Raw genomic sequence first — 23,226 nt, forward strand, 5'->3', positions numbered from 1 at the left:
ACACATTGCCAGAGGAAACTGAGGCACAGGAAGATCAGCGACTTGTTGAAAGTTCACACCACTTGTAAGTGGCAGAGTTAGGATTCGAACCAGACACTCTGCCTCCAACTCAACATGATCTCTGGGTGAAAGAAAGTAATGGATGTAGGTGATGTTTAAATTTTAAAAACCCAAAAGATAGATGCCAAGGAGAACTGCCTCTCAAACAGCTATCGTAATGAACATACTTGAAGACAGTCAGATTTTATTATTTTTTTGGTCCAGTCCCATTTTTCCTGTTTTTCTGGGGTTTTCGAAACACTGTGAATCTTTTACTTTGCTTCAAGCTGACGTAAGTAGAGACCCAAAGACAGCAACACTACAGAAAAGCAATTTCTTGTCTGAGCTGAATCCAACCTGAGCCTCGGGGAGACTGTTTGAGAGCTACAGTGATCTGCCTACGGCACACCTCCATAATGTCGGGGACACTCAGGACTTCTTTTGGTCCACCCCTTAGCTGTATGTTTTAAGTAGATAAGTTTCCAGACCTGAGCCATAAGCAGCAGACCTAGGCAGGAGTCAACTAATTAGTTATTCCAGTCCAAATGCTCCAACAAGTCACGCTTCCTGACAAGCATTTCCTACCAGAGTGGGCCAAGTTCATGGTTCTTCAAAGTACCCCTGACATTATAAAATGTAGGAAACAAGCTGTATGTTAGCTAACTACCTTCACATTTATGATGCAAATGAGCCTTACGAGATTCTTAGAGAAAATTTTAATGTAAATTTTAGCAAATAAAGCAAGAACGAATTACAGTTTTATTCAATAAAAGGTAATAAGATATTTTGCTATTAATTTGAATTAAACATGCAAAGATTCTCATCTCAGATCATATTGCTCAGATGTACAGGTAAGATATTTATTTTTTGCGACTTTCAGTATTATTGTTTTGACTCAAGATGTTTTCTTGGGAATGTTCCTCTCTCCTCCCTTAATATTTTCCTGAAACTCCCAGTTGAATGCATGCCCACACACAGACCTCCAAATCATCCCAGGCCTTCTTTGTTTCTTCTCTGGGACATGTATGTCCTGTGAAGCCTCCAGGACACCAAGCACGCAGTAGATCCTCATAAAACCATTTAAGAATAGACACTGAATGGGATGAGGTGAAATCTTCTAAAGAGTTCTGACCACTGCTTTCCCAGGAGCCTATCTTGCCAGCACTGAGTCCTGAGTTAAATCAACATTCACATCTATTGGAGAGGTACAGCAGACCATCACGTGGGCACTGCCCCCAGAGGTGAGAGACCATGATGCTCATCTCCTCTCTACTACCCACTGGCCACACAGCTAGTACCAAAGTATTTACTTCCCCTGACAGGGAGGCTAATAATACCTTACTTGCCAAGATGCAAGAAGTCTGTCCACATGATTTTACAAGGTTTCTTCTAGCTCCTAACTATGACCCATCTTTGACTGCACCAAACCTTGCTCTCTTTCTTAGTCCCATACAAACAATACAGTTTGTGATAAACACAGAACTTCATCTGAAGCTGCTGTGGGAGAGATGTGTGATAAGACAGGCAGTAATCTGGGTATTTACCCCAAAGATACAAATGTAGGGATCCGAAGGGGTACGTGCACCCCAATGTTTATAGCAGCAATGTCCACAATAGCCAAACTATGGAAAGAGCCAAGATGTCCACTGACAGATGAATGGATAAAGGAGATGTGGTACACACACACACACACACACACACACACACACACACACACACAATGGAATATTATGCAGCCATCAAAAGGAATGAGATCTTGCCATTTGCAATGATGTGGATGGAACTAGAGGGTATTGTGCTGAGCTAAATAAGTCAGTCAGAGAAAGACAAGTATCATATGATCTCACTGATATGAGGATTGAGAAACAACACAGAGGATCATGGGGGAAGGGAGGAAAAAAGGAAACAAGATGAAACCAGAGAGGGAGACAAACCATGAGAGACTCTTAATCTCAGGAAACAAACTGAGGGTTGCTGGAGTGGTGGGGGGTGGCATGGATGGGGTGGCTGGGTGATAGACATTGGGGAGGGCATGTGCTATGGTGAGCGCTGTGAATTGTGTAAGACTGATGAATCAAAGACCTGTACCTCTGAAACAAATAATACATTTTATGGTAAAAAAAAAAAAAAAAAGATAATAGGAAGGGAAAAATGAAGGGGGGGAAATCGGAGGGAGAGATGAACCATGAAGAGACTATGGACTCCGAGAAACAAACTGAGGGTTCTAGAGGGGATGGGGCTGGGTGGATGGGTTTGCCTGGTGATGGGTATTAAAGAGGGCACGTTCTGCATGGAGCACTGGGTGTTATGCACAAACAATGAATCATGGAACACTTCATCTAAAACTAATGATGTAATGTATGGGGATTAACATAACATAATAAAATAAAATAAAAAAAGAAGACTGGCAGTAATCCTCTGATTTTAGTGAATTAAATATATTGCATTTTTGTCCTTACTGAGAATAACTATCAGTGGTCTTATCTGTTTGTGAAGAACCTCCAAGGCTCTGTTTCTTACCTTTTGACTTCCTGTCATGGTAGGACCTGCCTCGATAATGGGGGGTTTCCAAATATAGATTCTCAAGATCTTCTTGCCACGATTCTGGATTAAAGTGCTTGAGCAGATCTTCCACGGTATCAAATTCTGCGACTGTTTTGTCCAGAGCATCCGCAGTGAGGGTGGGGTCCGTTACTGATGGAGAGTGATAGGATACCCCCTAAGAGTGACATACAGCTCAGTGTACTCAGAAAAAGTCCATTGCTATGAAATACAATAGTCATACAACTCTATGGAAGGAACATAAACAGGCTTCTGATGGTAAGACATTCTATGCATAAATATCATGCTCAAGTCCTCTGCCATAGTCCTGCCATATTCTTAAATAAGAGCGATTAATTGGTAAATGATAGTCATTCACATTTCTGCAAATCAAAACCAGGCAGATCATAAAACTTCCAGTTCATCTGAGATATAATCATTAAAGAAGATATTGACTAAATGGCAATATCAAAATTACATCATCCCCTGTCTTGGTTCGAGCTCCCAAGTCATCCGCATCCGCATCAGCAGTTAATGATTAGAATTTAAATTCTAAACTGCTTTCATAATCCATGCTCTCCTCCCACGTTTAGCCCCCACGTTTCTTCTTCATGGGTCACCTCGCATTGCAGGCATTGGGTGAGCAGGGTCTGAATCTCCTCTGGAGAGAATCTGATAAAATTTGGCACTTTCACCAGCTTATTTACTGGTTATCAACAAGAATAATTAGTCATGAAGCTTGCTCTCTCGACCAAGACTGGGAGATCCCAATGGGAAGCATATATATGTATTTTTAAAGTGCTGTTGCTTGCTCGTGATCCCAGCTGTCATTAAAATATTCTCAGAAATACTCTTTAAATGGGGAATGCAACATCACTGAAAATCTGGGAGGGATTATGTGGACTATGTCCCCACATAAGTTCCCAAGCACTTACTTCACTAACCCTTGGATAATCTAGAGGCAAATGAGCCATGATTCAAACATCTCTGTAAAAATTCATGACCCGTTAACAAGGAAATAGCACAGTCGCAAATGGTTTCAAAATGTCTTTCAAGAAACTGCCAAACAAACAAGATCCCTCAAGGGCAAATATCTCCTACCATTCCGGGAACGGGAACACGGGAATTAACAAGCACTCGTGTTCCTGAAACTTCATGCAGCATCCTAACAAGAACTACTATGTGCCACAGGGTTTCAGACAGCAAAGCCCACACTTCATGGTCTCACTTTCAGCTTAGGGTCTCTCTTTTTAACCAATCAAGGTCCAAAGGTCCGGAAGCCAGGGACTGGATGCCCACCTGCTTTCAGAGGAATGACGGTCCCTCTTTAGCAAACGAAGGCATTTTGCAAAAGCATTAACCCACACTCGTGTACCTTAAAGGCAGTTTTCAAATATGCCTGGTAGGGGAAAGGGAGTGGGGAAGAGGCTGGGAGATGTGAGCTAGACTGGTGAAGACAGCTGGCCAGCTCCCTATTCCAGGGGTGCACACGTGCGCATGCGTGTCTCATATAAACTGAACCCCGACCGAGGCACATCATTTCTGTCTTTCACATCCTTCTTGGCATCACGTGCTAGAGTCAGATATTATGACTCAGTCTCAAAATTTCAAACTCCCATTCAACTTTGTATTATCCGGATAATGTACAGTCCACCTGGCTCATCGTCACCAGATGATTTACAACTCCATCCCAAAGATGTGGGTCTGAGATCCAAAAATTCAAAAAGAGCTGCCCAAAGTTAGGTGCATGGCATCTCTATAAAAGCTCTGAAGTTAAAATGCTTCCCTGTGTTTGGAAACAACAGGAAGCCATTTTCATGCAAGTGCAGGCCTCTGTCAGTGGCTCTGGGGAATCCTTGGCAGAAAGTTTCCTGGGGTGGCTCCTCACAGGACCTAGAGCTTAGTGTCTACCTACACATCTCTCCAGGAGAAAGCTGCGAGGGGCTCTCCATGCCTGAGGGGGAGCCAGAAATCTAATCCCTCTGACATTTGTCTGCAGAGCAAATCCAAACAAACCACAGGTAAAATGTAAAACTGTCCTTAAGTGAGATAGTTAAGAAAATACTCATGGGTGATTAGAGGACCTAAAAAACTCACCAGAACATGTTTATTTCTGGGGTAATTATTTAAAAACTATTTTTGTGAGAAAGAACTAACTGGGTGTGTGTGCCCTTTTCCACACCACTGTAGATCCTATCTCATTCAGCTTTTGTTATATATTTATAAAAATCCACTCTAAAGCTAACTGATTGGATTTAAATTAACAATTTTTAAAAGAAAAATAATGCTCAGAAAACTAGAAACCACTTCCCACAAAAACAAAATATGGTTTATACAGAGTTAATGGTGGGTCCAAGGCTCCTTACTGCTATTCCAGAGGGTTCCTGAAAACCGGAACCCTGAGGAAAGAGACTGTTTCCCTGCTATTTCCAGAGGACGAAGCAGAACCTGGCTTTCGAGCTCCAACCAGAGAAGTGTCCAGGGGATATGGACCCAGTGCTGAGCTTCTGCTGATCCTCCAAACGGACGGTCAATCCTTTTCTTTAAGAGGACCTGCATTATCCTGCATTCGCTAAGCGTCCCTTAAGCTTGTAATTTCTGCACGTGGGGCATGAATGACTCAGCCCCTCTGAGCCATCACTAGAAGATGCTTGAGAAGCCAGAGGATTCGACAGAGTAGCACACCAGCGCCTGGCGGCAGAAGCCGTTACACCGTGAATCGTCGGCCTCAGGCTGCTAACCGGCCAAGCCTCCGCCTGGCCTCCCAGAGCGAAGGCTTCACCTGCCTCACAGTGATTGCCTGCACTTATCGAGGTTCAGAGCGTGCATTCGGGGCTGTCAAGAACAAATTAAACACTCTTAATATCACCATTAGAAACCCCACTGACCTCTTGAGTAGGCCATGTTGTTCTAGTCCAGCGGACACACCAGGTGAATTAAATAGTCACAGAACCCATAGCTAAGGAAACCCTGCCATCCGAAGGTATTGCTTTAAAAATACCCCAGAGAGCAAAGGATGGAGTATCACTTGAAAAAAAAAAAATCAACTCTGACTCAGCCACATGGGCTGACTTAGACCCATGGGCAAGCTTTCTCCACGCTCTTGACCTTCTAATGAACACCTACATTTATTATCTTGTATTTTATTGCTACATACGTGCTACTTATAGGATTGGTGAAAACAAGGTCTGTTCTTTCTGAACAAAGAGAAGTAGAATACTGAGAAATGACTAAATTTGGAGGAAAAAAATGGGGGGCATGAGCCATTTTACAGTTTCAGGGTGAGTTATGTTTTATTTCTAAGTCAAATAGAACACACGCCTGGTTTGTACTTAAGTTATCTTATTGTAAACACCAGGATTTTTCACATCTGAAACGATCCTTGAAAACACAAAGGTTAACAGCTTTCCCTGGAATATTCAAAACACTATTTCAAAATACCCCACTTGAGCTTGGGCCATGGACCAGTTGATACGTTTGATATGTCTGGACAGTCGTCTAGTTGGAACATTCTACTTTGAAACTGATAAATACTGAAGTCATTGTCTAGCCCGTGTTCCTACAATGGATACTGGCATTTCCTGAGAGCCTTTTTGAAGAGAGGGGGAAAAGGGCATGCGACACAGCCCGCTGAAACCATAAATGAAATGGAAGGACACATCATGATTGCAACGTGGCTTTTGGTGAAGCCCTAGGTCCTTCATGCAGCTGACGCTGTTCTGGGGTTGACCTTAGTTTCTCCATCAGCTTTTTTCACTGGCAACAGAAAAACACATTACTTACTGAGATAGAGCTTGTGACTGACTCCCAGTTGGTCTCTGAGTCTGCTGCGGGTTGGAAATCTTCCTAGAAGGCAAGAAACATCCACGTGAGTCAATCAAACCTCTGTGCAATTCATTACGTGCACAGTTTCAATATCTCAGCCCTCAGAATCTTCTTTCAACTAAATGACAACAGATATAAGGGCTACATTCTTGCCAGACAGTTCACCATTTGTCTTCAGCACCTCTCCTCAAGACCCCTTCTCATTCAAGACACGGACATTTATGGACATAAGGGATATATTCACATTTACTCTTAAGTACTGGTGAAATGGAAAATGTGCAGACAAGAGTTCAAATTTTAAGTTGGCCATCTGCCAGCGGCATGACCTCAGGCAATCTACCTAGCCTCTGCAATCCTTCTCTTCCTCATCTGTATGGGATGGTATGGGATGCTTAAATTAGAGGGTAGTTTTGAGAACTGAATGCACTAATTATATAATTATAACTAGCAGTTAATAAGGTCCTTAATAGAGAGTAATAATAGCCATTATCCGAATTGATGTTTATTTGGTTTGAACTAGGTTCTGTATCATGTTCAGTCCTGCCTCTTGAGCTGGTCTATAATATCAGTGATCTTTTCAAAGATAAATTCACCAGCAAAGGGCTATTCCTGACTCTGTCAGGAAACACCAGGAAGAATGGCAGAGGGAAGGAGATGGCCGTGGAGTGACAAAGTATTCCCCAAAGAACAAGATAAAAGGCAGACCCGAGAAAATTATCTCAGATGCCTTGAAGGATTTGTGATAGCAATGGATCTCAGAGAAAGGAACTTCTCTTAAAAGGAAAATGTGTCTCCAATTTGTGTGACTTTCTTGTTAATTACTCTAGTACCAGTAACTTTAAAAAACATAATGGGAAGAAGAGCTGATTCTACCATTTTTACATGTCACAGATGGTTTCTTGACCCTGCTAACGTCAATCAACTTGGTTAAGGTCTTCTAGCCAGGCCAGATAGTAGGGTGTATTTTAAGATGATGCTGAGAAAAATTCAGATACTCAAATCTGGCAACCTATTTACCCAAGTATACTCACTGAATGAAGCTAAGTATCAGGTCTAAATTTCATTAACATTTTGAGGGGCTGCAAGTGCATTTGTTAATTGCTCATGATGAGACTGGATTATATATAAATGTCTGTGTTAAAAAAATTTAGTTGTTTACCAAGAAAGAACTAAGTCAAGTGTGAGGTTCAATGAAGGAACATCTATTAAAAACTGGCAAGGCATCATTATTCTTGTCTCTACCTCAGGAAAGATAAAAAAGAAAGAGAAAATTGGTCTCTGCACTCTGAAAGGTGAATTCCCACAGCAAAAGGATGGGTGCAAACAAATGAAGGTTGGTATTGATATGAGTCTGCATAAGCAGGTGAACAGGTGAAACTGGGCAAGAGAGCCAATGGCTTCTCCATATTGTGAAGGAACCACTGGTGGGAGGACATATGCCAGGTACGATAATAACCTGAGCAATCCTCACATCATAGAATTTTCATTTTCACTCATTCAATTCAATATTTGCTCATCACCGACTATGGGATACATTCTAAGCTTAGGGTAGAATCATGAGGAACTGAGAAACTATACCTCCCCTCAAGGAGTTCAAAATGTAAACGTATTTATAACCAGGTAAAGAGCTCCTGCAATAAACTTATGTGTGTGCTGTAGAGACATTAAGGAAGGCAGTAGAAAATTTACCTGAGAGGAAGTGGGCTTGGAAAAATTTCACACAAGAACGTGACTCTCGAGCTGAGTCTTGTAGACTCAGGTAAGTAGATGAGTAAGTAGACGGCTACTTGCAAGAAAGGTCGGGTAGAAGACTCAAAGAAAGATAGATGTCTAGACGAATGTGAGGAACATATACTGGAAAAGAAGTTATTGGGGAAAATTAATGAGTCATGTTGGGTACAGCGTGTTTGAGGTGCCCACGCAATATCCAGCTAGTGACGTCCAGGACGCCATTGGCTATATGGGAGTGGTCCGCATGAGAGAGACCTGCACTTGGGATATAGACCCGAGAATCATCAGCACAATAATGGTAATGAAGCAAGTGATGGATTATGTTGATCGTGTGTGAAAATCAGAAAAGGGACAATCTTAAAATCTTGGAACTGGAAAGAATTTTAGTATCATCTCATGCAATCTCTTCATTTTAATGATTAGGAAACCAATTCTCAGAGAGATAAATAATGTGCTCCTTTATCATGTAGGCAAGTTCATGCAAAGCAGGACCACCAATGCACACTTCTAAGGAGGTGCTGTGTGGTGGTCTTTCATACCATTGTAGCTGGCTTGAATGAAACAGTGTCCAGAAGAAAGTTAGAAGTACAGCAGGAAAGACATAAAGCAGAGTACTGGTGGAAGGTTCTACAAGGATATCCTTTGAAGTACTCTTAGCAGTTTAGATTTTACATCTACACTTACTAAGTTCTGTGACTTCAATTTACTTTATTTTCTTGCATAGATATATGGTAAAAATGTTTCGTTAAGCATTTTTAAGTATAAAGGGCCTTCATGCCCATGAACCTAGACAAGCGTTGCACAAAGAACTTTTCATTTCTTCACTGTCCGGTTAGAAACTTTAATAGGCACCAAGGACAGAGGATTTCATTAAGTTCCAGATAAAAAGTAAATTCATCTTCTCTTAGCAGCATGAGTATTAGACTTTTTTAAAAAAACCAACCTTCCTTTAGGTTATTTCAAAATTTGCCATTATTTATAAATGACACATTTATAATGAGCTTTAAAAAAGGGAAAATTACTCCTTCTAAGAAGGAAGTACAGAATTTAGACCCGAAAGGACAAACTTGGCATCGGAAGGAACATAGCCATTTGCTTTCTAACGCTGTCGTTGGCATGAATTTCTCATCTCTGTCCACCATAATCTCACCAGCACGAGATACTGGTGGGCCTCCCAGCCGCTAGATTCTAAATGCTGCTACTGTATCTAGAGTCCACGCTTCACATGGCAGCCGAGATGCTCTTGTCTTTTCTGGCTTTACAAAAAACCACCGACATATAACATTGTACAGATTTAAGGTGTACAACATGATAATCTGATTCACATGTAAATTGCTGAGTGGTTACCAAATAAGGTTGGTTAACATATCGATCACATAATTACAATTGTGTGTATGTGTGTGTGGTGAGAATATTTGAGAATTACTCTTTCTTAGCAACTTCCAAGTATATAATACAACACTGTTAATTATAGTCACTGTGCTGTGCATCAGATCCCCAGAACTTTGTGATCTTACAACTGGAAGTTTGTACCCTTTGGCCAACAACTCCCCATTTTCCTATTTTCTTGTCCCTGGCAATTACCATACTACCGTGTTTCTGTGAGTTTGACTTTATCCCCCCTTCTTTCATAAAGTACACATACTATAGGTGAGATACAGGTTTTGTCTTTTTCTGTCTGACTTATTTTACTTAGTATAATGTCTAATGTCCTCAAGGTCCATCCGTGTTGTCACAAATGTAGGATTTCCTTCTTTCTCAAAGCTGAATATACATCTCTCACATTTTCTTTATCCGTTCTTCTGCCAATGAACACTTAGGTTGTTTCCATGTCTTGGCTATGGTGAATACACTGCAGTGAATGTGGGGGTGCAGATGTCTCCTCAATACAGTGACTTAGTTTCTTTCAGTTATATAACCAGAAGTGGGATTGCTGGATTGTATGATAGTTTTTTAATTTCTCAAGAAATTGCTGTTTTCTACAGTGGCTATACTCATCTACATTCCCATCAACAATACATTAATAATGTTCCCTCTTCCCAACTCCCTTGCCAACACTTGTTATCTCTTCTCTCTCTCTTTTTTTTTTTTTAAAGATTTTATTTGTTTATTTGAAAGAGAATGAGAGAGAACACATGAGAGGGGGGAGGGTCAGAGGGAGAGGCAGACTCCCTGCCGAGCAGGGAGCCCGACACGGGACTCGATCCCGGGACTCCAGGATCATGACCTGAGCCGAAGGCAGTCGCTTAACCAACTGAGCCACCCAGGCGCCCTTCTCTTTTTGATACTAGTCATTGTAATAGGTGTAAGGTGATTTCTCATTGTGCTTATGATTTGTGTTTCCCTGCTGATTAGTAATGTTGAGCATCTTTTCATGTACCTGTTGAGCATTTATATGTCTTCTCTGAAAAAAAATAGGTCCTCTGCCAATTTTTAAATCAGATTATTTGGGGGTTTTTTTGCTATTGAATTGTATGGATTCCTTATATATTTTGGATGTTAATCTCTTTTCAGATATGTGGTTTGCAAATATTTTCTCCCATTCCCTAGGTTGCCTTTTCATTCTGCTGTTTCTTTTGCTGTGTAGAAGCTTTTATACTTTGACATAGTCCCACTGCTTATTTATTGCCTTTGCTTTTGATGCCATATCCAAAAAAATCATTATCAAAATGAATGTTTGGGGGATTTTCCCCTTTGTTTTCTTCTAGGAGTTTTACAGTTTCATGTCTTACATTGAAGTCGACTCCATATCAAGTAAGTGTTTGTGAGTGGTATTAAGATACGCGTCCAATTTCATTCTTTTATATGTGAATATCTAATTTTCCCAGCACTATTTATTGAACAGAGTATCTTTCCCCATCAAGTATTCTTGGCTCCTTTGTAAAATATTAGTTAACTGTATATGCATGGGTGTATTTTTGGGCTACTGTTTTCTACTGGTATCTTTTTAAGTGTAAATCAGATCACTTCGGTCTTCTGCTTAAATCCTTCTGATAGCTTTCCATTGCACTTAGAATCTGGTCTTATGTGATCTGACACATGCTTGTTTCCTCCCCAGCGTCTCTCTAATTTGATGTTCTATCTTTCTCAGAAACTGCACTCCCACCACTCTGGCCTTCTTACAGTCTTTCCAATAACACTCCAGGAGTCTCCCCTTCAAGTCTGGTGCTGCTCCCTATGCCTATGATGCACTTCCTCCAAACGTTCCAGTGATCGGCTCCTCATCATTTAGTTCTATGCTCAAACACTGCATCAGTAGGGAACCCCTCCTTGAACACTTCATTTAAAATACCCCTACTCTTGGCCACCCTCTCCACTTAATTTGCTTAATTTTATTTAAAGCATTTATGATTATCTGAAATGATTTTCTATTTGTTTTACTGTTCATGATCTCTTTCCCCAACTAGAATAAATGCTCTAGAATGGCAGGGAGCTTGTTTATTTCTTCTGTCTTCTATCCCAAATTCTTATCAGAGTTTTGGGGACACACTCCAATTCCACTGGTTCAGTGAGCATTATCAGGGATAATGTTCATCCACTTCCCCCGTACAGGCAAAGCAGTGGTTTAGAGCCAGGGCCCACTCTGATCAGTCGCTGCCCATGTCAAACTGTTTGCTACATGGTTTTAGAATCATCCTGGGTAGACAGCTTGCTTTTTCAAGCTCCAGGCTAATGAAAGACAAACTCCGCTATTATGGGTGCTCTTTGCAGAGCAGTGCCCTTAGCATGACTTAAATGCTAAAATAGAATGGTGAATAATCATTTAAAATGTATTGAAACAGTGAGCTTACAAAACCCCATTTCTCTTTTTTGTTATAACAAACTCCAACAAGTGCTTTAAATGCCATGTCCCATTCTTCCGAGGAGAGAGAACTATGTGTGAGCTCCAAGAAGTAAGTACTAATTCAGTGCTTCATTTCCTTACCTCCTGCTCCTACACTGCAGCCTGTTTCATCCTAAAAGAGAGAAGCTGCTGTTCTGGCTACTTTGTTCCCTCGGTCCCTGCAGGGACTGCACTTTGGTGCTATGGGTGACTTACTAAAGTCATATCTAGGGGTCCAAGCCATCCCTTGAGAGAAAAGCACGCTGCAGTGCAGAGAGCCAGAGGCACTGTTTAGCATCTCTGAACTAATTATGACTGGAGTCAGGACTAGAGTCCAAGAAGCTACTGTTCTCTCTAGGTTACGTGGTTTCTAACCCACCGAATAATGGCACACATCATCCTATAATTACAGGCATCTGCATCGGCACTGCCTTAATCTAATAAGAATTCATTTACATCATTAAAAATAATTTATTCTCAGCTTATATCCTCACGTTATAATTCTTCATAATCATATACTGGCAGCGAAACTCATTATTTGGCATTTTGAAATGAAACCCACTCCCTTACACTCTATCTGGAGTAATTTTGAAAACATAGATGTGACTCTGAGATCTGTGCTTTTTTAAATAGCTTAGCTCTGGAAGTTTGATTTGTGTGAGAGAAAAGTCATTCACTAGGAAGTTGGGGAGGTATGGAAAAAGAACATCTTAAAGTATATGAAAACATACATAGATATTTGTATAATCGAAATGCGGGAGAAATAGTACCTTAAGCACTCATGCTAAAGTCAAGAAGCATAAAATTCGATACCTCTCACACCTACTAAATGTTGCATAAATCCAAAAAAATACCAAAAACAAAATTAAAAGCATAAAGATAAATGCACAAATATACTTGTAACAGATATAATAAACAGTTGACATCCTTAAAATAAAACAAACTCTTATACATGAAAAGGTTATAAGAGTATGTTTCATATCACCTAATTCTACTAGAAAAATGTACAGATATCTGATTGAAGCAAGACTGAAAATATATTCACAATATTGACATTGTTGATACTGAATGACACATGCTTTTATTTTCTTTCCTTTGTCTATTTTTATGTCCTCAATTTTTTATAATACATATCAAGTTTTAATAAGAAATTGATAAATTTCTTTCTTTTATCCTGTTCAGCTAGCCAACATATAGTACATCATTAGTTTTTGATGCAGTGTTCAACGATTCATTAGTTGCATATAACACCCAATGCTCATCACATCACGTGCTCTCCTTAATGCCCATCACCTGGCTGCCCCCTGCCCCCCACCCCCTCCCCTCTGTAACCCTCAGTTTGTTTCCTAGAGTTAAGAGTCTCTCGTGGTTCGTCTCCCCCTCTGATTTCTCCCCATTCAGGTTTTCCCTCCCTTCCCCTGTGGTCCTCTGCGCTATTCCTTATGTCCCACACATGAGTGAAACCCTATGATTTCTGAAACAAAAATGGAGGAGAGAAATGGACTGGAGCGCGTGAGCACCTACCCCTAAAGCCTTATGTTATATTGTTATAGATTGAATAGTGGCACCTACGTACGTACTCCCTGCTGGAACATAAAAGCATTTTTGTAGAAGTAATTCTCACCGATTACTAGAGAGAATTGTTCAAAGACGGGACAATAAAGAATGGTTCTAGAATCATCACATTTGACTTGACCTAAAACCATGGCTAATTCAACACACACTTTTGATGTTTTAAAAACAACCACAAAAATATGCAGGTAGCCATCAGCTCAGTGTCCGATAGGCATGTGTCTGCCTCTGTATGAGGACAATGAACTGAGAGCAAATCGAGCTGCAGATACAATGCACTACAGGTAATGAATATTCTCAATAATAATCTTCACCACTAAAGACAGACATGATTGGGGATTTCATTTTCAGACAGGATATGGCCAGATAACCCTTCCTTGCCATCAGTCACTTTGGGGCCATTCCAGAGGGAGGGAGGATATTACATGCTAACAAGTGAATAATCCACCCATCCCCCTTCCCAGGCAAGCTTATACGTGTTCAGTCACCGAATGCCTGCAATGGATATCCAAATGGATCCCTCTCCTGAGCCTCGAGAGTAGAGCTGGGGACAACTGTCTTTTGAGCCTTTGGAGACAGCTGTTGCCAGGCCAACATTCCAAACATTTAGGATGATTAGTCGTACCACCTGTTTCTGGATCTCATGGAAGAGGGCTGTTCATTTTTATCCGAGGTGATTATGCAGTGTGTGAGGAGATGAGCCATAAACTGTTCATTGCTCAGAGGGATGTACTCTTCCATCTCTTCAAACAAAACATATGCACTTACTTAGAGATTTTGAAGAGCTTTCAACCAAAACAATGTTAACTTATTGGGGGATGACTTATTGGGGGAAAGTTTTGAAGAACATTTGTCAGAGTGTCTTCCTTAATTTTCAAAACTGTGCTTCTGTTTGATGTTTTCTATCCATTCCTCAGAAGCAGATAATAAAATAATAAAGTTCTCTCCTAATTCTAGCTGTGCTTCTTGATTAAGTGAAGGCTTAGAGGTGTTCATTTTGAAATGCTAAAGAAACAGAGGGATTTGTCGAGATTCATAGAACAATAACAAACAAACACACTGTCATCATTTATCCCCTAAGTGAGTCTTCATTTGTTCATGACCTACTGAGGAAAATACAAATAATGCTGACGTGCAGGCTTGTGCCCTGAGATCACTCTATGGGGGAGATCCTTTAGAACAAAGACTTCTTTTTTTTTTTTTTTAAAGATTTTATTTATTTATTTGACAGAGAGAGACACAGCGAGAGAGGGAATACAAGCAGGGGGAATGGGAGAGGGAGAAGCAGGCTTCCCGCGGAGCAGGGAGCCCGATGCGGGGCTCGATCCCAGGACCCTGGGATCATGACCTGAGCCGAAGGCAGCCGCTTAACCGACTGAGCCACCCAGGCGCCCTTAGAACAAAGACTTCTGATGCTCTAGTACATGAACTTCTGATATGTAGTCCAACCAATGTACATGCAAATAATGATACATCAGTGACTCAACGTCTATGGGAATTTATGAATAAAGCAAAAATTGAAAACCCTTCGGTTCCATCAAATGCTGTGATCCAACCAAGGCTTTACAAGTATATTTCATTACATGCTCATCATCAAATCAGTTCTTTAACAAGGAATATGGGAAAGGCCTTGGCTGGAGGCCAGCTTTTATTGGCAACGACGTTTGGTACAAGGATATCAAGAGTTCCAGAATCAATAATTAATAAGAATCAAAGAGTATCTTTCAAAGGTAGAGAATTTGCCTGTGAAATTAGTAACATATATTCTCAGAGCTCTAAGAAGCTGGACATCAATCAACTATGATTGGAAATAAAATATTAGTAAAATAAATATACCTTTAATAGCAAATACCCCCACAGATAAGACCTACTTGCAGATTTCCACTGAAATCTGAGTTAGTTTCACAACTTTTTAAACCATTATTGACACTAAAGTACAGTGTTTTAATTTAGATCTTCTAGGATTCATCCACTAATCACCCATGAAATCTTGATGCTAATGTCAAAGTATTTTTTAAAAGTTCATTTTTTCTCTTAAAAGACAAGGAACTTCGGGCGCCTGGGTGGCTCAGTTGGTTAAGCGACTGCCTTCGGCTCAGGTCATGATCCTGGAGTCCCGGGATCGAGTCCCGCATCGGGCTCCCTGCTCGGCGGGGAGCCTGCTTCTCCCTCTGACCCTCCTCCCTCTCATACTCTCTGTCTCTCATTCTCTCTGTCTCAAATAAATAAATAAAATCTTAAAAAAAAAAAAAAAGACAAGGAACTTCTTATACTTGATAGTTTCTGATTTCTTTAGACCAAACTTAGTCTGGGAAGTTGTTACAACAGATGAGCAAAGAGGAGAGCAAACACCAGTCCAACGCGTAAGGAAGAAGGTTCCTCCAGCAGGCAGAGAAGAGGTCATTGACCCAGAGAGGGTGTCAAGAGGGCCAGAGCACAGAGCTGCGGAAGGGTCAAGGTGTGTCTGCAGACAGAGGGAGCAAGTCTAGGGAGACAGAAAAAAGATGAACCACCTGCCATTACTGTGGCCCATGGCCTGAGGAAACCACAAGGGTCCCGGAGAGGAGAGACGGAGGGGCAGGAAGGCTGATTCAGTTAACTCCGCGTTAGCCAAACGAGGACATCTTAGCGAGGGGCTGCACAGAAAATTACAAACTGCGAAATACAACTCTGCTCGTAGCTTTCACTGCGCTTCATACAGACCAAGTGATAAATGAACATTTAATTTTCATCTAGAAAGGTACTGCCGGAGGTCTTTCTTCACTGTGTTGCTGGAGAGCTAGGTGCAGGTTGAAATTTTGTTAATAGCTCTTATAAACGTGACGTGGTTCAGTGTTGAGAAAACTCTATGATTAATCACTTTTTTTTTTTTTAAGATTTTATTTATTTATTTGAGAGAGAGAGACAGAGAGCATGAGAGGGAGGAAGGCCAAAGGGAGAAGCAGACTCCCTGCCGAGCAGGGAGCCCGATGCGGGACTCGATCCCGGGACTCCAGGATCATGACCTGAGCCGAAGGCAGTCGCTTAACCAACTGAGCCACCCAGGCGCCCTGATTAATCACTTTGTAACAACAGCTGCCTTTCACAGAGCGTAGATGACACACCAGGCACTACATGAAACCCTTCCGGTACATCACCCCACTCCTCATTTCTGCAGCTTTGACGATGCTTGAGGAACCTGCCCATGGGAGCGAGCTGGTCCTCAAGAGGCTCTGCAGATACCTGAACTTGAGGCTGACTCTCCACGCTCTTTCCTCTCTGCTACAGGGCTCATCCTTTCATTTACAAAGAGTCCTTGTATAAGACAAAAAAAACAAAACAAAAACACCCTTGATTTGTGCTAAGTACAGGTTTTCAGACATTTCTTAAATGCATTTCAAGAAAGAACATTTGGTTTGCTTCACCAGTAGCCTGAACATTATTAAAGATGGTACTTTTGGTATTGCTAAGCTAATCTTAAAGATATTTGCACTCCCAGGACAAAATGGATGGCTGAGGAGTTTATTTTGCTACCTTAGAAAAATTACAAGTTTGAAATGAAAAGAAGAAGTGTTGACCTGAATTATTCACATTTTCATTTCCTTGCACTTAGCATACTTCCTGGTACACAGTGAGGACTCGCTTTGCTTTCTGTTTGGTTTCTACTGCTGAGGGAGGAAATACACTCAAAATTCAACAAATCATTTCATTTTGATGGGATGATTGTGTTGAAAGGCACACTCCTAAAAACTTCAGAGTCTCTGTATCCGGATGGCGTTATATAAATGGATTACCTCCATCCTGGCCAAAAGCTAGTTATATTTATTAAAACAAATATTAGAAAACCTGAAAATTATGAACACTATGAAGATGAAGGCCAAGTCACCAAAATCCCTTCGCTAAAATCATTTCCTTTATGAACTCAAATGATCCCACTGCTAATTAAAACTTCTAAGGCCTAACTTTAAGGAGAAAATACCATTTGAAGTCCAAGAGACAAAGCCAGAGTCAACACAACTTGTCATTCTGCCAGGGAAAAGGGCTCATGAAACGTCATCCGGCAAGTGATAGGTTCATAAAGTGAAGAGGAACACCTTGGGGGAGAATCAGGGACAAGTCAGTCAAAAGCATTCAGAAAGCTGTTCGTTCCTTTAAAAACCATGACTATTGCCTAGGGACGTGGCTTTGTGTTTTGGTGATGCATTTTCCCTGGACACCTTCATCCTCAGCCCTACACTGGACCAGAGCCGCCGCCCATTGTAATTACCATTTGGCACTCCAAGCTACCCGGAATGTAAGCTATTTAACAGCCACGTGAATATTGTAGAGCTCTGGAAATGAACTAACCGTTAATTCAAAACACAACCTTTTTCTTGGCCTGACGGTAAAGGGATTTCTGGGCACAATTCTGTGGTTAAACCAGCAGGTTGGTGAATGTAAAGTCTGAAACAAAAGTGTACCCAGGCCCCCGCAAATCACTCTTGACAAAAGGTGAGATTAGCACATTCTTGACCTTGCAGTTCCTCTTTTCACTCCTCAGGCAACTAGCAGCTCATCAAAGCAGGTCTCGGGTTTCAGGTCCCAAAAGCAGGCTTGCTGTCTGGGCCCATTGGCTGAGCGTGCTGGTGCTGAATCCCACATATACAGGTCGTGGGATTCATTCTGATCAGGGCTGGGAAGGCTTTGCACAAAGAAAAAACTCAATCTGGTGGCCAGGCTCCATGGTTAAACCGGGGAAAGAGACCTCCAGGGAACCGAAGCTCTACTTAGTCCACTTAACTTCATCATGACCCTGGAGTCAACAGCCCACAGCCTTCTCCTCGTGGGGGTTTAAACGAGAGATCCTGCAATTTGAGTCCTAGCCATTCATGTTTATGGGCCTTTACGATTCCTTCGTACTTGTGGTTATGATCAGCTACCAGCAGCATTTTTACTTTTGCCTGCGATTACATTAGCAGTACTCGTCAGTGATGCTCGTGAGTGAGAGCACGAGGCTTTGCACAGCAAAATCTTAATCCTAGATTGGCTCTCCTCGGCTTCTTGCTATACTTTTTTTTTGTACTATCACATGCTGTGTACTTAGAGAATGCAAATTCACTGCTGTGTTCCTCTAAGCCAAATATAATTATAAAGGTAATTTTTCCTGCCCCCAAAATTAAGAGATCCGTAACGCACTCCAAAGTCAAAGGGAAAACACTCGAGGGGTTGGGTGAACGCTTGCTGCCACTCTACCGGACTGGGAAGAGTCAGAGCTGACGGCATTGCTGCTCAGGCCCGAAGACTGGCGGAGGTAGTCCCTGCACCTGGATGTTTTTTAGCACACCTGATATCTCACACACTTATACCCACTTCTTTACATCTCAGCAGCACAGTGTGGAGATGGAAGAATGCTAAGATCGCCAAGTCCAAAGCTCTCTTCACTATCTAAGATTGTTGAAGACCACAAGGTGTAACTCACTGTGCTAAGCCCTGGGCAAGGCACAGATGGGTAAGACGTCCAACCGCCTGGAGGAACCCATCGTCTAGATTAATTCTAATTCCCTACTCTTGTCGCTCCCTTTCACGTCAGCAACTTACATGAACGCTATTTACTTTTTCTTAGTGGCTTACCGTTAGGTGAAGTCGTCTGGCGGACTTCTAACTTTTACACTGCTCAGCCGCGGTACCTGCGACAGCATCTGTTAACTAACGTGCATCGAGTAAGTACTAGTTAAAGGAAAGCACAAACAGCTGCTGGATTGTGTGAGGAGCAAATGACAGGACTCCTACAAAGCCCTAGCGTACTGGCGGGCATGGGGTTGAGTGTTAATAGAGATCTGTGGAATAAATAAACGAATAATACAGGACCTATAGGAATGAACGCTCTATCAGGGCCGTAAGCCAAGTCCTGTAGGTCTACACAAGAAGGAATGCTTGAAGTCCTTCTGGAGGACTGGAGAAAGGTCTCAGAAAAAGTGGCCCTGGAGGTGACCCTAAATGATAATCAGGGCTTTTGACAATCAGGGGAGCAGACAGGTAGAGGGGAAAGTGGCAGAGTGGCATGATCTTGGACCTACTAAGAGTACGTGCCCAAAGCACCAGGCAGAAAAGGAGGCTGAAAAGGAGGGAACGGGACAGATCAGAGGGTCGTGGATGCCACACCGAGCATTTGGGGGGAGGGGGGCGTGCGGTATTTAATCATTCATTTACCACGCATTTAAAGACGTCCACTATTTCTGACTAATGGTTCAAAGTGCTGGAGATACAGAAAAGAACATCAAGGTCACTGCTCTCAGGGAGCTTTCTTTCTGACTGCGCTTTGTCTGTATACAAGGAAACCAAGCTCCCTAAAGGTCAAGCATCAGCATCACCGGCCGATGCGGTGCCTGGAGCCTAGGTCTCTGGACAGTGCGCTACATTCCGCTACCCCATAGGGAGCCCATCGCTCTCGCCCTGCTCACATGCCTCCCTCTCTGTGTGTATGAAAACAACAAAAGAGAAAAAAGTGTTTTATCCTCGTGAATTCTGTGATCTTAAGCACCATAGCAGAGTTCCTAGAAAACACACAGTAAACAACATTTCACTATTCTGAGAGATGAGAGCAGTTGAAAAAATTGAAACCAAGAAATCTAGTGCTGTTGGTTTGGAAACCCTTTCTGGAATATCCATAATCTTTTAAGGCAACCTTAGAATTAGGGGCCCTTCCTTATTTTGGAATCAAATCCCTAAAATGATAATGGCATTCTCAAATATAATTTAGTTCTATCTCATTTCTCAGCAGGGTACAAAATTACCTTTCTTCTTCAAAGAAGTTAGAATGTTTGCCTGATGAGAAGATTCAACAGATGGGGATCCCTTCGGGACTTTATGATGACCCCCGAGGGCAGTCAGCAGGGGCTGATCTGGTGGGATTACTGAGAGCTCTCTCTCCACCCAGCAGGGATCCTAAAGATGCCAGGATACAAATGGGCCTCAGTGGCTCTCATCAGAGGATCTCTAAGAACAAACAAAATAAAAGCAGACCCCGTGCCTTTAAAGGAAGAGCTGGGAGTCCTGAGCCTCTTTTGCTATTCACCTTGCTGAATAAGGACTGCAGCATTTTTGGTTGGTTAGAAGAGATTTCATACTCAGTGTGCTAAAGCATTTTTAAAACATGGCTTTGGAGACAGCACTCAGAATCGAATTCCACACGGAACATTGGCTGTGTGACCTTGGGAAAGGTAAACTCTCTATGCTTGGGAGTCCTGATCTGTAAAACGGGAAAAAAATTACCCTTTTTATCCCCCACAGGGTAGTTGAGGATTAAATTAGATTAACTCATGTGAAACTAACTAGCCCACGCGGACATTCACTGCATTCTTCCCAAAACTAGTAGGTCTTTCCAATATGTTATCTTTCTGCTGGAAAGACGGCCACGTTAATTTAACACTTCTGCAAAGATCTTACAAGTTCTGGAGCTGGGCTGTCTGGATCCTGTCCCAACTCCACCACTGACCCGCACGAGTCCTTGCACCTAGTACTTAGTTTCTCTGTGCCTCAGTATTCTTACCTGAACATGGAGGTACCAGTAATTCCTATCTCGAAGGGATGGTCTGGATATTTCATAGATCATTATATGGAAAGCTGTTATAGAAAGGCTTAGACTTCATACATTTGCACATTTCTTGGAAAAAACGCTGATCGGACCATCCAGACTACAATGGCCTGGCTTTTCTTCACCTAAAATGGGCATTGAGATTTTGAAATTTTCAAGAAGCTTTAACATTCCTCATCTCATTTCAATCTCTCTCCGCCACCACATGAGCCAGGTATGGGCACAGATACGTTAGAAAAAATAACAGTTTGCATCTTCTCAGAGATTTCCTGACTGGTCTTTCTGCAACCATCGGGCAAAGGGATGTGTCTTCTTGGACTTTTTCTTAGGGGATGGAATGCACTCCTCCAGCCCCTTAACTAACTCCAATAGTCTCCCTACAAAAGGAGTTCTACCCCACCCTCCAGGAAATTACTGAGTGCTTACTACTTGCTAGACACTGTTCTAGACATTGTTAAAACAGAGTCAACAAACCAAACATGGTCAATCTGGTCATGTGAGGACCAGGGGACAGAGGAACAGATGTATGCGGAAGTATTTTGCCCGCTCTAAAACATTACACACATTCAAAGGACTGTTATTCATGCATTCTTCACATCAGCAAACAAAACATTTCAAAAGGGCAAGAACTTGGGCGCCTGGGTGGCTCAGTTGGTTAAGCGATTGCCTTAGGCTCAGGTCATGATCCTGGAGTCCCGGGATCGAGTCCCGCGTCGGGCTCCCTGCTCAGCGGGGAGTCTGCTTCTCCCTCTGACCCTCCTCCCTCTCATGTGCTCTCTGTCTCTCATTCTCTCTGTCTCAAATAAATAAATAAAAAAAAATCTTAAAAAAAAAAAAGGTCAAGAGCTTGCTTTAAAACAGTTGAAGGAATTTAAAGACTGCATGTATATGCAAACCGCTAATTCATGTAGTCTCCTGTCTTTTGGTAAAACATCTCTACGTCCATGGGGCACCTGGCGGCTCAGTAGGTGAAGCGTCTGCCTTCAGCTCAGGTCATGATCCCGGGGGGTCCTGGGATCGAGCCCCTGCTCAGTGGAGAACCTGCTTTTCCCCCCTGCTTGTGTGCTCTCTCTGTCAAATAAATAAGTAAAATCTTAAAAAAAATCTCTATGTCCAAACTATTGCCATTTCTAACTTACAAAATAATAACTTGTAATTGTGGCGCCCATGGAGACTTTACAAATCACCGACCAATGCCTTCAACTTCTAGGCACTGGGCTGCTCGTCTACCTTCTCAGGGATGCTCCCATTACCTTCCTTATGGGAGGGGTGTACTTCCTGCTCCCCTGAAGGCAGCCTTGGCCATGTGGCTTCCTTTAACCAACTGAAGATGAGGAGAAACTTTAAAACACATTGTGTGGTTCGGCCATCACTCTTTTCCCTCTGCTGTGCGTCCCCGAAGGCGCTGAGCCTTCGGCCCCGACTCCCAAACGGAGAAGCTACGCGGAGCACTGCGGCTGGGGATTAGGAACGTACGTGTAACATGACTGGGAAGCCAACCTTGGCTTTTGTAAGCCACTGAAATTTCAGGCTTGTTGTTTGTTACTGCAGGATAACTTAGCAAACCATGACTATCTCAGGAGTAAGTGCCCAAGCGACTTTTCTAATGGGGACACGTCTAATTCACCAGAAAGCCAGAACGAGACTCTGCATCTCCTCATGCCTCATCAAAGCTGTTTTCCACTCTAGCACATGCTTTAAGAAATGAGACACCTCCTCTAAATAGCTCTGCAGACCTCCAGAGTGATTTCTGGTCACTCATTGTTTTCCTCCCCAAATCCACTAGTGGCAAAGCAAGAGCGGTGCCCTCCTCTAGAGCACCCTTCCAATATCCACCGATCTCTGTCCCGATTCCATCAGTGTTGAAGAAGAGAAGGAAAATCATCTTGCTTTCAGAGGCCACTGACCTTACTGGAAGGGTCAGTGGATGTCCCCTACAATGTGCACAGGGAACAGGGGGGTCCATGCAGAAGGTAGCCAGATGCAGCGGTACTCCTGGTCCAGGGTGGGAGTGAGGTATGCGTTCACCCCGAATCCAGGTGCTACTTCCAAATTTATCCCAGCCCAAGTTCTGATCCAAAAGATAGTGCAGTCCAGTGTTCACTTCTCATAATACGTCCCCTGATATTATCTCAGGTAATAG

The 23,226-nt window shown here is 42.3% G+C and overlaps 1 protein-coding gene across 4 annotated transcripts in view; it reads right to left on the minus strand.

Annotated features, from left to right (window-relative positions):
• Nucleotides 1-23,226, minus strand: part of PDGFD (platelet derived growth factor D) — a 221,751-nt gene that overhangs the window by 24,887 nt on the left and 173,638 nt on the right. For all 4 annotated transcript variants that reach the window (XM_035008814.1, XM_035008813.1, XM_035008815.1 and 1 more), the window contains exons 4-5: nucleotides 6,364-6,426; nucleotides 2,560-2,758 (exon numbers count right to left, since the gene is read on the minus strand). In XM_035008814.1, the coding sequence (XP_034864705.1) occupies nucleotides 2,560-2,758; nucleotides 6,364-6,426 (262 nt within the window). The remainder of the gene's footprint in view (nucleotides 1-2,559; nucleotides 2,759-6,363; nucleotides 6,427-23,226) is intronic.

The sequence above is a fragment of the Mirounga leonina genome, unplaced genomic scaffold (genome assembly GCF_011800145.1).
Source record: "Mirounga leonina isolate KUSES-001 unplaced genomic scaffold, KU_Mleo_1.0 Mir_153, whole genome shotgun sequence".
NCBI lineage: Eukaryota > Metazoa > Chordata > Mammalia > Carnivora > Phocidae > Mirounga > Mirounga leonina.